Consider the following 16,468-nt stretch of genomic DNA (forward strand, 5'->3'; position numbering starts at 1 on the left):
CAGGATTGGGAACCATTAATAACTACTCTCTGAGTACGGTTATCCAGCCAGTTATGCACCCACCTTATAGTAGCCCCATCTAAGTTGTATTTGCCTAGTTTATTGATAAGAATATCATGCGAGACTGTATCGAATGCCTTACTAAAGTCTAGGTATACCACATCCACCGCTTCTCCCTTATCCACAAGATGTAAGGTCCCTGCGGACATTTCAGTTTTGGTTATGACAGAAAATGGTTTTCAACATTTTGTGCTCTACATCTGTAGGGTGTGCAGAAGTAACATATAACTTCACAGGAACACAAACCACTTGCAAACTGACAGAATGCAGCTCACAGGACATTAGGGTGACCAGATCACAACACTAAAATATCGTGACACATTGGGGTGCTGTCAGCCCCGCTCACAGTCCACCCCCACTCCTCCCAGGCTCCGCCCCCTCCCCCCACTGTGCCCTTCCTCATCCCCCCAGCCCCCTGCTGGCTTGCTGCGTCCCTCCTCAGTCCCTCACCCACCACTCGCCTCCACACCCCCGCGCGCCCGCCGCTCACTCGCTCACCTCCTCACCCCCCCACCTGCCACTCACGCCTACGGTGCCGACTTCCCCTCTGCCAGGTGGGTGCTCACCCACCCCCCGCCTCTTCCTGCCCAAGCATCCACCCTCGCTGCGCCCCCGTTCCACCTCCTTCCCCCAAGTCCCCGCCCCTGCCCTGCCTCTTCTCCACCTCCTCCCCTGAGCGTGCCACATCCCCGCTCCTCCCCCTTCCCTCCTGGAAAGCGCTAAGTGCCGCCAAACAGCTGTTAGGTGGCGGGAAGCGCTGGGAGCGGGGGAGGAGCTGGGACACGGCGTGCTGGGGGAAGGGGGAGAGAAGGAGGTGAGGAGGGGGGAGCTTGCCTGCAATTTTTCCCCATGGGGGCTCCCTCCCGCTTGCTTCCTTACCTGAATATCAGGACAAATGGCATCCCAATTGTACATTGATTGGGACGCGGGACAAAGAGTTAAATATCGGGACAGTCCTGATTTTATTGGGACATCTGGTTACCCTAAGGACATGTTCACAGTATAAAAGAAGATGATGCTACTTTTCTTGTAATTTATAAATTTTAAATTATAAAAGGGCTCACTTCATCCGTACCACAAAATAGAGCCCTGCACGGATACAAAATTTGTATCTGCATCTGATCCGCAATCTGCAAAAATGATCCACAGATCTGAAGTGGATGTCTGCCCATTTGCAGGGATCTACCACAAAGTACACCACAACAGCTGGTCAAACAGAAGTCTCCACACCAAACTAAAGATCAGATTATACCATGTGATTGTATTGGTCACCCTATTGTAGCAGAGACTTGACCACTGACAGTGGCTAATGAAAAGAGATGGCTGCCCATTACCATCACAGATGGCTAAGGAAGATTCTACACATTTCACAGAAAGACAAAATAACAAATGCGAGAGAAGGGAGCTCACAGAGCAGGACATGTTAACAAATATCATCAAAGAAAGAAGGATCAGATGGGTGGGACACGTACACCATACAGAAGATGGGAGAGGTGCTAAGCAAGCACTGAATTGAGTACCGGAAGGAGGAAAGAGAAAGCGAGGAAGGCCGAGGAAGAACTGGCAGAAGACAGTGACAGGATACTGAATGTGTTGGTATCACCTGGGAAGTACCACCATAATTAGCATCATAATCAATGGAGAAACTGGACTGCCCGATGTGTCAGCGGCACAGGAGGAACTAAGGTCTAAGGTAAGGCTCACTACTTTCCATACACTAGATACTCTTTTAATGTTATTTGCTTATAAAGTAGATAGTAAAGCAGCTTGGAAATCTGGAACACAAACATTTCCGCATAACTTAACTTCTAATAATCTTCTGACATGATTCTAAAAAAAAATACAAACAAACTAACCTAGAAACAAACAAAATTCCCAAATTCCCCTTAGAAAACAATGACTAGCTTTGAAATTATAGCAGGCATATATGAGTATAAAATACTTTGATCCTCATAACTGAACTGAGAGAGCTTGTTTTGCCCAAGCTATCAACAGCTTACTTGCAAGTCTCACATTATTTTACTGTGTTGTCAAAACACCCTGCATGCCTGCAAACTGCCTACTATCCTTATATTAGAGGATATGACATTGTATTAGTGTGACTTTTGCTTTCATATATTGTAATTTCACCAGTCCTGAGCTGACATAAAACAGCTTTGCACTCCTCCTTTCTCCCCCAAAGGAGCTTCTCACACGTTCACCAATGAACACTCTGTCCCATGTCATTGTTCCTGGAGGGAACAGAACTGCAGGCACTGAAAATAAGTCAGGCCTGCTGAAGTAATCACAGAGGACTACAGCCCAGCACCTGGTCTGAGACTGGGAGGCATGCAGGGCCGTCTCTAGGTTTTTTGCTGCCCCAAGCAAAAAAAAATTTGGCTGCCCCCGTGCTTTTTTTTGGCTTTTACACATGTTTGCACTTTGCAGTTTTGTTTTGACTGTTTAAAATTAAAAAAAATAAAATGAAAACAGAGAATTTGTAGTTAGTGAAATAAAACAATTTCCTATTAGTGTAATTTTAACATTTAATTTTAACAAAAACACAATTACAAACAATTTGAGTTCAACTATACACTGTAATGAAAAACGTTAGTGTCTTCCCGTTTCTCATAAATTAAAAGAATTTATATGAACTGAATTTTTCTGGTTTTTATACTTGCATAGTCTTTTAATAAGTCAGTGAAATCTAAATTTTTTGCAAAAGTACTTTCAATTGAAATTAATGCCAGTCCTGACATACGATTTTGAGACATGGTGGACCTCAAATAATTTTTTAGTAATTTCAGTTTTGAGAAACTGCACTCACCAGAAGCCACTGACACTGGTAATGTTAAAAGAATGCGTAATGCTATAGCAGTGTTTGGAGTGAAAAAATCATTTCTTGCTATAAATTCTAATACTTTTAGAGGAGAAGTTTTAGGACTTATTCTACTGCATCAGTGTCAGCAGTGTTATCAGTACTGAGCGCTAAATGTAGGTCTTGGCACTACTTCATGAGGTCTTCTTTGGAAAACTGATTTTTAATATTTCCAATATCGGATAAAAATTCGAAAGTTTCACAATGACCATGCAACTGACAAAATTTTTCTTCAATGGAAGTTATAGCTACATCCAAAATACAATAGAAACATTCAACTTTAAACCTTTCGTTTGGATCGAGAATAGGATCATAATGAGCCTCATAACAAAACTGTCTTGTTTTTTTCCGAGGACGAATGAATTTTTGAGGCGCAAACGTTGGTTCAAAATCAAGATCCTCTGCTATTGTTGTTGCTTCTTTGATAGTTTCTTCAAATTCTTCGTCTGAACGGTATTTTTTTAAATATTCCAGCATTTTATTCAAAATCATCTTTGCCTCAGATATGTCTATGGTTATGTTCTGCATAACTTCGCTGGTCAAATTAATTTGATTTAGAATATTGTGCCAAATAACCATGCAACATGAAAATTGAAACTGCATCATTTTCTGAGCCAATGTTTCAGCTTCATGTCGAAATGAAGGATTATACGACAAGTCGAATAGTGCATCGTAAATCTCTCCTGATGAATATTGGAATGGTCTAATAGCTTCCATCCTGCTTTCCCATCTAGTTTGACTCAGAGGTTTAAGTGTGAGTTTTTGTTCAAGATGCTTCTTCAAGACTGCCCAACGGTGTGTGGAAGCACTAAAAAAGTTGTAAATTGCTTGCACTGTGGTAAAATATGAAATGGCATCTTTAGATGATTTGGCAGCATCACTGACAACCAGATTGAGCGAATGCGCATGGCAAGGAATGAAAAAAGCTTGATTGTTTAAATTCAATATTCTTTGCTGTACACCTGCATGTCGTCCTTGCATGTTTGAGCCGTTATCGTACCCTTGGCTGCGCATATTTTCTACAGGTATTCCATAGTGTTCCAATCTCTGTAGAATTACATCTGTGAGGGCTTTCCCAGTAATTTCATTCATTGGTATAAATTCTAGGAAGTGTTCACAAATTTTCACTTCTGCATTTTCATCAATTTTCAGAAATCATAAAACTATTGACATTTGCTCGGTTTTGCTCAGATCTTGAGTACAATCAACTATAATTGAGTAATATTTGGCATGTTTCAAATTCGATAAAATTTCATTATGCACTCCACTAGAAATTAATTCTATTATCTCATTTTGTATATTTTTACCCAAATAATGGGTGTGAATCTCTCCATCTTTCACTCTTCGTACATGCTCAGCCATAACGTTATCAAATTTTGCCAATAACTCAACCAATTTTAAGAAATTTCCATTGTTATTCTCATATAAAATATCCAAGGATCCACGGAATGCGAGGCACTGTTTGGCTAGGAAATTAATGATTGCCGGTAAACGTTCCAACGCTGCTTGCCAACATAGAATTTCTGAATTTAGATGACATTGCTGTACCGCATCGATTGTTGTACTGGTACATAATCTGTTTGACAGCTCAATCCAATTTGTCAATGAGCGTAAATGATTTTTTGATGTTTCATGTTCTTTCAAATGCTGATGCAAATTTCGTCAGTCATTAAAACCTGCAGTTGCCAGAAAAATGTTACAGAACAGTTTGCAGCAAAAACAAAAAACTACATCTTTAGTCTGTGAATACACTAACCACGATCTATTAATTTGTTCCCCACTTTTCATTTTTTCTTCATACTGGATGGCATAAATCGAGGATTCGACTCATTAAATGGATATTCAAATGTAGGATCTAGTTTTGAAGGACCTTTTTTCACAATAATAATTCGCATTGTATCAGTAATTATTGTCGGCCATGTACTTGGATCCGATCCTATGTCAGTCTCTCCACCTTCCAATAATTGTTCTTCAGTTTTAGATTTGGATAACAGTTCTTCATTTCTGGACTCTTCAGCTGAAGTAGTAAATCTTTGGATGGATTGTGATTGTTCGTCTTTATCAGTTAGTGAAGATAATCTTTGGTCAGATTGTTGTTCATCTTTATCAGTTGATAAAGGTAATCTTTGGTTCGATCGGTCTTCATCAGTTGATGAATAATCACCTTCAATGCATTACTTAGAGCTTTCTCCTTGATTGTCGACTTTTTTAAAATACTTTTTGAAGTACGAGATAGTTTTTCTAATTCTTTTTGCCATTTCTCTTTGTTGCCGGTAAGCAGCACCAGAAAGTCGTTTTTGTTTTTGTCCCGGCATTTTAGCCCTATAACCACTGGCACTGATGCAAAACGGAAATTAGCGCGAATAGCGCCAATAGGGCAGCACAGTACACATACGTAATTGTGATTTGAGTGACTGTGTCACAACATGACATGATATTTTTCACGTCACACTCCTATTGCACTGCTGTACTTGCCGTAGGTAAGGCGCTAGTCATTGGGGTGAGAGAGCTCCCCACGAGCTCGGATACACACTGGACCCAGCCCTGCTGGCGTTTTCCCAGCACTGAGGCCGCCCAGCTGGGAGCCCGAGGGTCATGCAATGGAGAGAGCTCTGTGGCTGGAGGAGCCAAGGAAGAGGTGCTGGGCTTGCTGGACAGATGCTGCCCCTCTCTGCCAGGTCGCTCGCCCCCTGCAGGGGCGGAGGCAGAAGGAGACTCCAGGCACTGGAGTGCTGTGAGGGGTTGGGGAGAGAGGCAGCAGCCTCTGGGGCTCCAGCAGGCAGAAGCTTCCCAGGGGTCCTGGGGACCCTCCTGCCTGGCCCGACTCTTACCTTGCTGCAGATATGGCCTGAGGTGGAGTCATCTTCAGTCACCGCCGCTCCCAGGGCCAGGGGTTGTGGCTGCTGCTGGATCCCAGCCCTGCTCATCCTTGGGCTTTGCCTTGGCCCTAGCACGAGCTGGGCTCAGCCCGGGCTGCTGCTCCACTCCCCTCTCCCCTCCCCTCCCCGGCAGGAGGTGGCGCAGAGAGGAGGAGGAGGAGGAGGAGGAGACAGAGGCGGGGACAAGCCAAGGAGGAGCGGACTGCCCAGCCGCCATGTTCCCCCATCCTCTGCAGCCGGAACAGGGCCATGCTACCGGCTCCCGCCGGGGGGGGGGGGCGTTGCCTGCGGGAGAGTGGCGCTAACAAGCCAAGGAGCGGCCCGTCCTCTGCAGCCAGGACAGGGCCACGCTACCGGCTCCCGCTGCTCTCCCGCTGTTAGCGCCCACCCCCCAGGCGGAGCCGGTAGCGCAGCTCTGCCCCGGCTGCAGAGGACCGGCTGCTCCTCGGTTTGCAGTGGCAGGGACAAGCCGAGGAGGAGCTGTCCGTCCTCTGCAGCCAGGGCAGGGCCGTGCTACCGGCTCCCGCCTGTGGGGGGGTGGGGTGGCCGCTGCCCGTGGGAGAGTGGCAGGGACACGCTCCCCACTTAGCCGGCTCCATGCCCCACCGCACCCAGCAGCAGAACAGGATCCAGCCCAGGACATTGCTTGAGGTGAGGCCCCAGCATTTTGCTGCCCCATACATTTTGCCGCCCTAGGCACCTGCTTGTTTAGCTGGTGCCTAGAGCCGCCCCTGGAGGCATGTGTGATTCCACTCCAAGAGAGATGTGATAGCTTGAGGCCTGAGACCTGGCGGGGGTGCACTCCCCCCCTCCAATATGTCCACTGTCAGGGCACTAGCCCCCCCTGCAGTTCTGCCATCCTTATACACTGTTGTTTTCAGCTCTACTAGCTCAATTAAAGCTAAGACAGGTATATCTCTGATTGCCATGCAGACAGACCATACAGTAAACTTAGAACTGAAACTTAAAAATAAACAAACCACAACACCAATTACAATTAAGGTATGTTAGTAACCGGTGTTCTTAAAAGACAAACGGACAGGCTATTTTATAAATGGCAGTCTCCATACCTTTAGCCAATGGTTCCACGGTGATAATTTCGCTGCTGTTGCCTCTTCCTGCAGCAGTGACAGCCACCACCCAGACACTGTATTGTCGATTCCGACTCAAGTTGGGGATTCTGTAGGAAAATGAGTCAGGAGAGGCTTCAAACTCGCTGATTACCTGTGATGGGAGAGACAAATGTTTCCAACTAAAATAAACAATATCTAGAGAAAGATTGTTGAGTGGAATAGCTCAAGTCTTTTACCTTTGGACGTCTGGAGTGAATGATGGTAATTGCTCCAAATAGACTGCACATGGTACTTAATAGGATAGAACTACATTTTGAAATCAATTTATTCAGTGAATTTAGCCCTATTTTCTGTTTGCAAATTGTCTGTACATAGATTGTGATTTTTATGACTTTGTTTCTTTTAATTAGGTTGATGAATAATTTTAATTAACATATTTGACAACGGTACTCCATGAATAGTTCTTATGAACACATTGCATAGTGGGTTATAGTCAAATCATCCTGAGTGAATATTCACTTATTTGTCTGATTAGATTCACTAGACATGCTTTGTGACGGGTCACCCACGTCTTAAGGCCTGGTTCCTATACCTTGATTGAAGGACTTAACCCAGTTTCTTACTCCGATTGGATGATCTAAACTTTATAAACTACCTCCACTCCAGGTAAATTTTGTTTAGTCACAAAATTAATTTTGTTTTCATGATTCAAAGATTCTCAGCTATGGGTCTTCTCAGCTACTGGGCTGGATCAGGGCGATAATAGGTATAGTACGGGCAATGGAAGGTCAGTCTTCCCCAAATTGCCACACCAATATGCTTCAACTGTGTGCTGGAGAGATGCTAACAAGGTGCCAGCTAGTGCCAGTTGTGGTGAGATAGTTTACAGTGTATCCAAAATAACTTATGTAATTAAAGAAGCATGGGGATTTAAGGCTGGCCAGAGATTTTGTATGTAAGTACACACCGTACAATGAGGCTTTATTCTTCTGAGGATTTGATCTGGGAAGGAAATTTTGTCTCAGGCTTGAACAGTAAATGCAACTGGAATAATACAACAGACAGGGCAGAGTACCAGGAGCCAGCTGTGATATTACTGCCTTACACCACACTATTACCACCTTACTTTCTCCTGCTGGAAGGGAGTTGCAGTAAAAATATTGAAGCCAGTAGTTAGCAATTACGTACAGTCAGAACATCCAGTTTTAATTCTAACACAGGTTCTGTGAATCTTGAATATAAAAACAGCCAGGATAGCCAATCAGTTCAAAGGAATAAAATAGAATAATTTTTATGTGCAACATTACACTTGGGTGTCATTAGCTAATGCCAGGCTACTAGAGTATTAATGATGCAAATTACAATTGTGTTGAGATTTTTTTTTATTACAAATAAATATTCATATAATTCAAGGTTCATTAAAACAGACAGGTTGGGTGCATGAATGCCCTTTGATATACAAATATCTCAGGGTGGTAAAGGCCAATTCCAAGTAATTGGTATTTCAAAGGAGACTTTGACCTGAAAGTGTTCACATAAATTGTCCTTCAAAAGGAAATTCAGAATAAACGGGCTGTTTCTCAGGTGTCAATTAACACCTCTGTAGTCTGAACTGACAGGAAGTCTCAGCAAACTGGTGGGGCAATGCATACTCCTCTACCTTTGAGATGGCATCTTCTACACTGGGAAAAATGGATCATGTTAGAACATTTCAGGATTCAGAGTAGCAACTGTGTTAATCTGTATCCACAAAAAGAACAGGAGTACTTGTGGCACCTTAGAGACTAACAAATTTATTTGAGCATAAGCTTTTGTGGGCTACAGATGTGGGCATCTGATGAAGTGGGCTGTAGCCCATGAAAGCTTATGCTCAAATAAATTTGTTAGTCTCTAAGGTACCACAAGTACTTCTGTTAGAACATTTGTTAACTAACAACATGTTAAACTCCATTTTGCCTTTAGGGTGGAGAAGGAATGCTTTGTTTAAAAATGTGTTGTCTGATCACTACCTCCGTTGCCACTGGGGCATTTACTGCCATTCCATGGTGGAAGAATCACAACACTGGTGTCTCCAATTCCTTTTAAGCTCCCTCATGTTTGGCTCCTTTCCAACTGCCACAGAGACTGGAGAGCATTAGCAATTTTATCTGCTTCAATTAATTATTTACTCTTTCACTGAATCAATTCATTAATTGAATTTGGCATAACTAGCAAATGTATCCATACTCAATTGGTACCTTTTTAGCAAGATTATTTAGCAAACCATTTCAGTTTCTAACTGGTTAACAGAATTCTCGCATTTCAACATCTAACATTAACTACCAAACACTTGGGGACATTCCAGTGACAAGGAATTGATTTTACTTCTAGCTTTTGTTCTTTCATTTCAGCTAGACTAAAATGTCAGAGACTTACATTGTATGAGGGGGGAAAGGGAGCTTTATGAGCAAGAAGATTAAATAACAAAAAAAAGTTGTAATAAAACATTTTAAAGGAAATGTCTCCTTGTCATATATTAGGCTTTGCATGTCCCATTATGAATGCCCTATGCTGAAAGGAATGCTAAACTTGTTTCTTTCTACTGACTACTCCTGGGGGAATTCTGCACCAAAAAATTAAAAATTCTGTGCACAATATTTTAAATTTTGGCAAATTTTATTTGTCAAAATAACACTGTAGAATAAATGTTGGTAATTTATTTAATAATACCTGTCAGCAAGTATGTCTGTAACAATACAGACAATAAAAAAGATTCAGGAATTTTTTTCTTGACAAATAGATTCTTTACTAAGCATATACAGAACTCTGAATAATAATTCACTTAAACTACAATACAGAAATGCATTTCCCGCACCCCTCACAAGCAGTGAAAAAGCTTGGTGAAGTCAGAGGTAACAGAGTAGCTGAGGGAGAGGGAAGTAATTGCTTGGAAGAAGTCTGAGAATGAATCTGGAGTGTTGGGTGTGGGTGGGAGAAGTATTGGATAGTGGGATGGATTCTTAGAGAGTTGGGGAGCCTCCCGCATGACCCCAGCCCCTCCCATTCCATCAAGAACATTTGCCCCTGTCTTCATGTGTCCCTGTGCACCCCTTTCCCCCATCCCCATGTGTCCCTGCTCCCCCTGCACCTGTCTCCATGTGTCCCTGCACCCACATTCAGCCACTCCTGCACTTGTCCCCATGTGGCCCTTCACCCCCCTCACCCATCCCCATGTGTTCCTGCATCCCCGCTCAGCCACTCTACCTGTCCCCATGTGTCTCTGCACCCCCTTTGCCCATGTGTCCATGCACCCCTACTCAGACACCCCTCAGCCCCATGTGACCCTGCTTCTCCTGCCCCCATTCCCATGTGGCCCTGCACCCCCACTCCCATTCAGCCCCTGTCCCAGTCTGTCTCCCCCCACTAGCCCTTCTGAACACCAGTCTATGTGATGCCCCAGCAGCCCCATGTGCCTCACTCTATCTGTCCTCCACCATATCCTGGGCCTTCTAACCTGGCCTAGTGGGCAGGGTGCTGTGACGAAAACAGCCAGCTGCTTCTTCCGGTGAGCCAGCTGCTCTGTTTTGGCACCACAGCAGGCCCTGGTGGGAAAAAGTGTAACTGCAGCACCTCTCCAGCAGAATATAATTTTGGGGAGAAAAGCGAGAAACATGAATTCTGCACATGCACAGTGGCACAGAATTCCTCCCAGAGTAACTGACTGAGCTGGTGCAGTGGCTTCTTCAGCTCTCCACTGTTGGGTTTATTGTTTGCTGTTTCAGTTCACTGTCTGTGAAGCACAGCATGGGGCATGACCATGGAAAACCTGCTGGGACTGCGCAGCATGAAATGGAAGCTATGTGACAACATTCTCCCTTCTGTGCATTCTCTCTTCTAATTATCCATGTAGACTGTCTACCTGCTGGAATTCAGGCAACAGAAAGAGAATCAGAGGACCAGCCATTCTAAGTAGCATACTTTCCCTCCCACGTAGCCTCAAAAATATTACAAAATAGATTGTTAATGTTGTTAGAGACGGCCTTAACTATCCCTTCCAAACTCTGTGACTTCATCAGTGGGACTGCAAGGTGCGGATAACTAGATGGTGCCAGCTAGATGCAGAACAGCAGCTGGGCCACCTGTTTTGCCATGGCTGGGGCAAACCTATGGAAACTGCAGAAGAAGAATGCCTCTATGCAGCAGTCCAAGTATCCACAGGGTTAGGATCAAGGCCAGGATTTCCTGTGGATACACAGCCAATGGGACAAGAACAAGCTGCTTCCCCTGTCTGCACTGAATCTCAGCCAGTTCTGCACTGAGAACAATTGCTGCATTGGAAATCTCTCTCTGTCCTGACCCTGCTAAGATTCCAAGGTATCACAAGTGTTCCTCTCCTTGCACATTTTCCTATGGAATCACAGAGATCCAAGTTAGGACTAGGATGAATTGAAAGAGCTATTTGAAGACTGCTGAGAGAAGAATGCAAACTGGGACTCAGACTTATGCTGTGACTTGTGAAGAAACAGCAAAGTCAGTGCAGCTAACACCCCCAGCATGAGCATAAAAAGCATCAAATTAAAATGTAAAAGAAATGACAGCATTACTAGAAAGTGTGATTCTATTCTGAAATGTGACCTTCTTATTCAATAGACCTGTTCCCTGGGGGTATTCAGAATCACAGCTCCTTAGATTAGTGACTAAAATAAGATGTTACTCCTTTTTACTCCTCTTAACACTGCAGAGTCAACTCAGCTAATGATAAACTGGATTCTATGCCTTCTTGTACATCACCATCAACAGAACCAGCTTAGTCCTTAGGTGCACCCTTTGCAAACCTACTGAAGACCATGGAGTTGCACAGGTGGTGCTGAAGAAATGAATTAGCGAGAAGAACCTTTATTGATGGGTAATGAGTAAGGCCTTGGCTACACTTACCCGGTAGTTCGGCGGCGAGCGATCGAACTTCTGGGTTCGACTTATCGCGTCTAGTCTGGACGCGATAAGTCGAACCCGGAAGTGCTCGCCGTCGACTGCGGTACTCCAGCTCAGCGAGAGGAGTACCGCGGAGTCGACGGGGGAGCCTGCCTGCCGAGTGTGGACCAAGGTAAGTTCGAACTAAGGTACTTCGAACTTCAGCTACGTTATTCACGTAGCTGAAGTTCCGTACCTTAGTTCGAATTAGGGGGTTAGTGTAGACCTGGCCTAAGACAAAACCCAGTTTGAATCTTCCATCCTGTAGTGTAATCTATTCCTCAATAATCCATTTCATGATTACTCCAATTGGACTGGGATTTAGGCAGACACTGAGTGGGGCAGCACAAACTGTGTATCTCAGTTGGCAAAGCAGAGAGCCAGGGAGTTACAGAGCATATATGTGTCTAACAGCCTCAATAAAGAATCACCTAGCTGTTTATTCCAGCCAAGTCCTGTCTCTCATTGCTACACATCACTGGTAGAGTTTGTAAGACTGGCAGTTAGAAATAAACATCACTTTACTTGTAAACCAAAGATGTTTGAGCTTGGAGACTTAGAGAGAAAATAATCACAGAACTCCAGCAATGCTATTTGTAATGAGCCACACTTTAAAGAACGACTCTTTAATTTACAGACTTAAAAAAACCTGTATGTGAAATCCTGACCCTAATGAAGACAATGAGTTTTGCATTGACTTTAAAAGGGTCAGGATTTCGCCTGTGCTTTTGGAGCTAAAGGTTGTGAATTCTATGATATATGTTTAAGAGGGTGTGAGGAATCCATACATGTTGAAATGATCAGATACTCAGTATTTTCTATTAAAATCCATCAGTTGCCAAATCTGAAGCTGGGTAATGAGACAAGTCCACCATTTTATGAAAAAGAAGGATGAGTTTTATTTTTAGCAGGGCTTTAAAAGAATATGTGTTTAAAATGATATTATATAGTATATCAGTGCCATTTGTGCATATCAGTTAATCTGTTATTTCCAATCTATTTTAGAGATATGCACTATGGCTAAAAAATGTTAAACAAAAAAATTAAAGCTGACAGATTAAAACAATGAATCTACAATTATTTGTGCTGGTAATAAAGCTGTAAAATAGTTATAAAATAAGACTATGTTGTATGAATAGGTAAGTATTTTTAAAATAGCTGAAACATATAAAATAAGTCTATGTGTGGTTTATAAAAATAAGTATTAAATAAACAAATACTCTCATGCTGTATAAAGTGCCATGTAATCAAATTGACAGATACTTCCTATAATGCATGAACCTAAGTGAGAATTAGAGACAAAAGGCTCAGCACCCCTCCAGCAACGTTGACTCCAGCCATGCCTCCCTCTTGAGTGCACCTTTTATCCCCTTGGCTTACCCCTGACTCTGCCTTTTTAATATTCACCAATTTTCTCTTTCCTCTTTTAAAAAACTGATCATACTCTTAATCTACAAGGCCTGTAGAACTGTAATGACCATACCCCCATTTTGTTTATAACTGGTTTTGCATTATATTGTGTAGTTTTGCTCATGTCTTCAAAACTGGGGACGGACAGAGATGGATGCAAAGACATCTTCATCAGGGTTAGGATGCAGGCATCCCCTGTGCAACACCAGTTGTGTTCCTAAATCTGCCGCTAGAGAGCTAGAACAGGGTTGTATTTGTTCACCACAGGTCATCTGCCATACAGTGCCATGTATCCTTATGATATTTATATAAATAACAGAATAAATTACAATCAGTGTAATAACCAACCTTCCTGTATTTTCTGCTTGCATATGTTCTGTGCAACAAAATAATCGCTCAAAGTGAGTAATGATGGGCATGTCAGAGAGAAAAGTCACTTCAATAAGAGGAAGACTGATTGTAATCTTTTCCTCCCATTTTATTCTATGGATCTCCAGTGAATGGTGTGTAGGGATCTGTCTCTTCTCTGACTGTACAATCACAGGAGCCAGCAGACAGAGCATGTACAGTGGTGCATGCAAAAGTCACAGCATGCAGGGATTATACCACCAGCAGATATCCATATGTTGTGTTTGACACTAGGACAAACAATGTAATGTAAAACTATTTAATACATCTTTTCTATTGGTGGATTGATGTACAAATAAAACCTGAATCAGATACTGACTACCTTATGAAGTAAGTTCAAGATGTAGTGTCTAAAATAGTGGCAGACAAATTTGGTTCAGGCAAACCAAAAGTCGAACAATCCTTAACCTTTGTCAATTCCTCAAATCAAATAATATTTTAGGGTCCAATTGGTTTGGTTCCCTGGCCAAACAATCTTATTTTCCCCACAACCTCTTTAGGTCCCTCTATCTCCCCCTCTTACTTTTACATAAGTATGGACAGACCTAGCCGAATCTGTGCTAGGCCCACTGCACTTCTACTTGGAACTTTGGGGGAGGGGTGGTATTTATTTATCAAAGCCATTTTTCCCCAGATCCGTTGAACTAGGCAATTTTCAGAGTTTCAATGTGACCAGTAAACACTATGAAAACTAGTTTCAGTAAGATGAAGAGTGTGAAGCACTTAGTCAAAGGCAACGCACTTAAGGATCACAATTCTTCCATAATCTGCTGAAGTATTATGATTTCGTATGGCATTGCGTAAGGTATATCAAATCACGCAGTCTCTAGGGAACCCAGTAATAGCTGTGCACAACAAAGATAGCTTTTCAAAGGAAAGTGATGATACGAGTTTACATAACCATACTTTCCTAACAAAAAAAAATCCCCTGCAGTGTGTTTTTCTATTACACACACACATACTTTTACAAAAATAGACCAAATGAACTTGAAAAGTAATTTAGAAGTCACTCTAGTCTACTGTTCAGCCATTATGATTTGTCATGTAATTAAACCTTCCCTAATTACGAAAAGTGCATATTATTTCTTTGTCTACCATGGAAATATTTATGCAGTAAGTAAAGAAAAAAAAATCAACAATTTTATAGCTGAGATGTAATCTTCTGAGAAAAATGGAATGTATAATGGCAGCAAAGATACCTTTTTAATTAGGCAGAGGATAAGGCACCACTGAAATCCATCAGTGGAGGTTGCACACTTTCCATTTCAACCCTCACTAGGTACAATAGGCCAAACTAATTCTGCTTTTAGACTTCCCTTAGCAGGAAATCAGAGTATTGTAGTGAAGTCATCTTACTCCACACCTTAATATGGGTGGAATAGAAGACAAAAGCTAACTGTCTTCCATTTAGTATCCTTTCAGCGTGCTGTTTTACTTAAATCGCTCCTTTAACCATCTCTAACCATCCCATAGACGGAATAGCTGATTTATTTTCAGTTAAATGACCCACTTCATGGAAGCAGCAGAATAACCTGCTTTAATGATTTTCCTTTCTAAATGTACTACCTCATGTGATGAGCTGAGAGCTTTTGTAACCGGTTATGCAATCTAGGTTTTAATACAGTATATTTCTGATAGATGTTATCATACACTGTTGAACTATATATATAGTCCACATTTTGCATAAGGTCACGAGTCCTTAGTTTTTTGCTCTGCTTTCCCATCACATCTGAAGTCCTGCCACTCTTGCCCTCTGTTTTTCCACCAATGAAATCCTGCTCCTTATTCCTCATCCCACTTTGAGCATGAGACACGTGTCTTTGGTCTCCCTTTTCCTATCCTGACATTGCTATTTTCCCTAAGCAGGGAGGCTGCTGTCACTTGCTATTGTGATGCTGTTTTCCAGGCTCTTTTGGCTTCCCAGTTTTTATTTAATCTAAATTGGTTCATTCATCTCTTATATAAATGGAAATCTGTTTCTGCAAGCAATTAAGGTTAGCAGTCAGCTTTAAAACGTAGCTGCATTTTTGTATTTTTCTCTGTTTTGCACAATGAAAAAATATTCTTCCAAAATGAAAAGAAAAGAGAGTGTAGTTCACAATGTTGTGTGGTGTAGGGGTCCTCTCCTGGAATCTTGGACAGAAATTGGGAATTCAATGATAGTTGCTTTTCTGTTTTCACTGGTGAATCAAATTCTTGTGTTTGAAATATTCCAAGCAGATGCTGCCCTTTGGAATCAAAATGTTTCAAGCTGAAAATTTCAGTTTCCCTTTGCCTAAAGTCAGCAGAAATTCTATCAGAGTCTGCCCTTGCAAATTGAATCTGGCTGTGAGAAGTGCTGGCAAATCTGCACTTCAGAAACCTACAGGGCCATTTGATGGATGCATTGCGTAGAAGTGTGCACAATATGGCCAGCAATAATTGTTCATTTTTTTGTTAATTCAGAGTGGTTTATTGTGGCTTTTATATACCCAGTGGACTCCCAAGAATTGTTTTTACCGGAAAGAACATTAACTGTATTTAGGCGTGGCAGAATTTAATTTTTAATTTTTTATAATTTTGATCATCAATGTTTATTTTGAAGCTTTTTTTCTGGTTTTTGTCCATTTCAATTTTCACAGTTGCAGGAAATTATGGGGAGGTCAGAGAATAATGATTTAATGATAGTACACTTGGAGATTCAAAAAGTTAAAGCTTTATAACCATTAACGCACAAAATATCAACATCACATGTCAACAAATGCTCCTTGTACCCTGGTTCTGGTCCCAGTTCCCCCCTTGACACACACGCGAGGAAATTCAGTTCCATCCAGTTTGTTTACCTTTAAAAG

The 16,468-nt window shown here is 42.2% G+C and overlaps 1 protein-coding gene across 2 annotated transcripts in view; it reads right to left on the reverse strand.

The window, feature by feature from the left end:
* DSCAM (DS cell adhesion molecule) overlaps positions 1–16,468 on the reverse strand; it is a 613,017-nt gene that overhangs the window by 78,640 nt on the left and 517,909 nt on the right. For both annotated transcript variants that reach the window (XM_034753123.1, XM_034753134.1), the window contains exon 21: positions 6,867–7,020. In XM_034753123.1, the coding sequence (XP_034609014.1) occupies positions 6,867–7,020 (154 nt within the window). The remainder of the gene's footprint in view (positions 1–6,866; positions 7,021–16,468) is intronic.

The sequence above is a fragment of the Trachemys scripta genome, chromosome 1 (genome assembly GCF_013100865.1).
Source record: "Trachemys scripta elegans isolate TJP31775 chromosome 1, CAS_Tse_1.0, whole genome shotgun sequence".
NCBI classification, from domain to species: Eukaryota; Metazoa; Chordata; order Testudines; family Emydidae; genus Trachemys; species Trachemys scripta.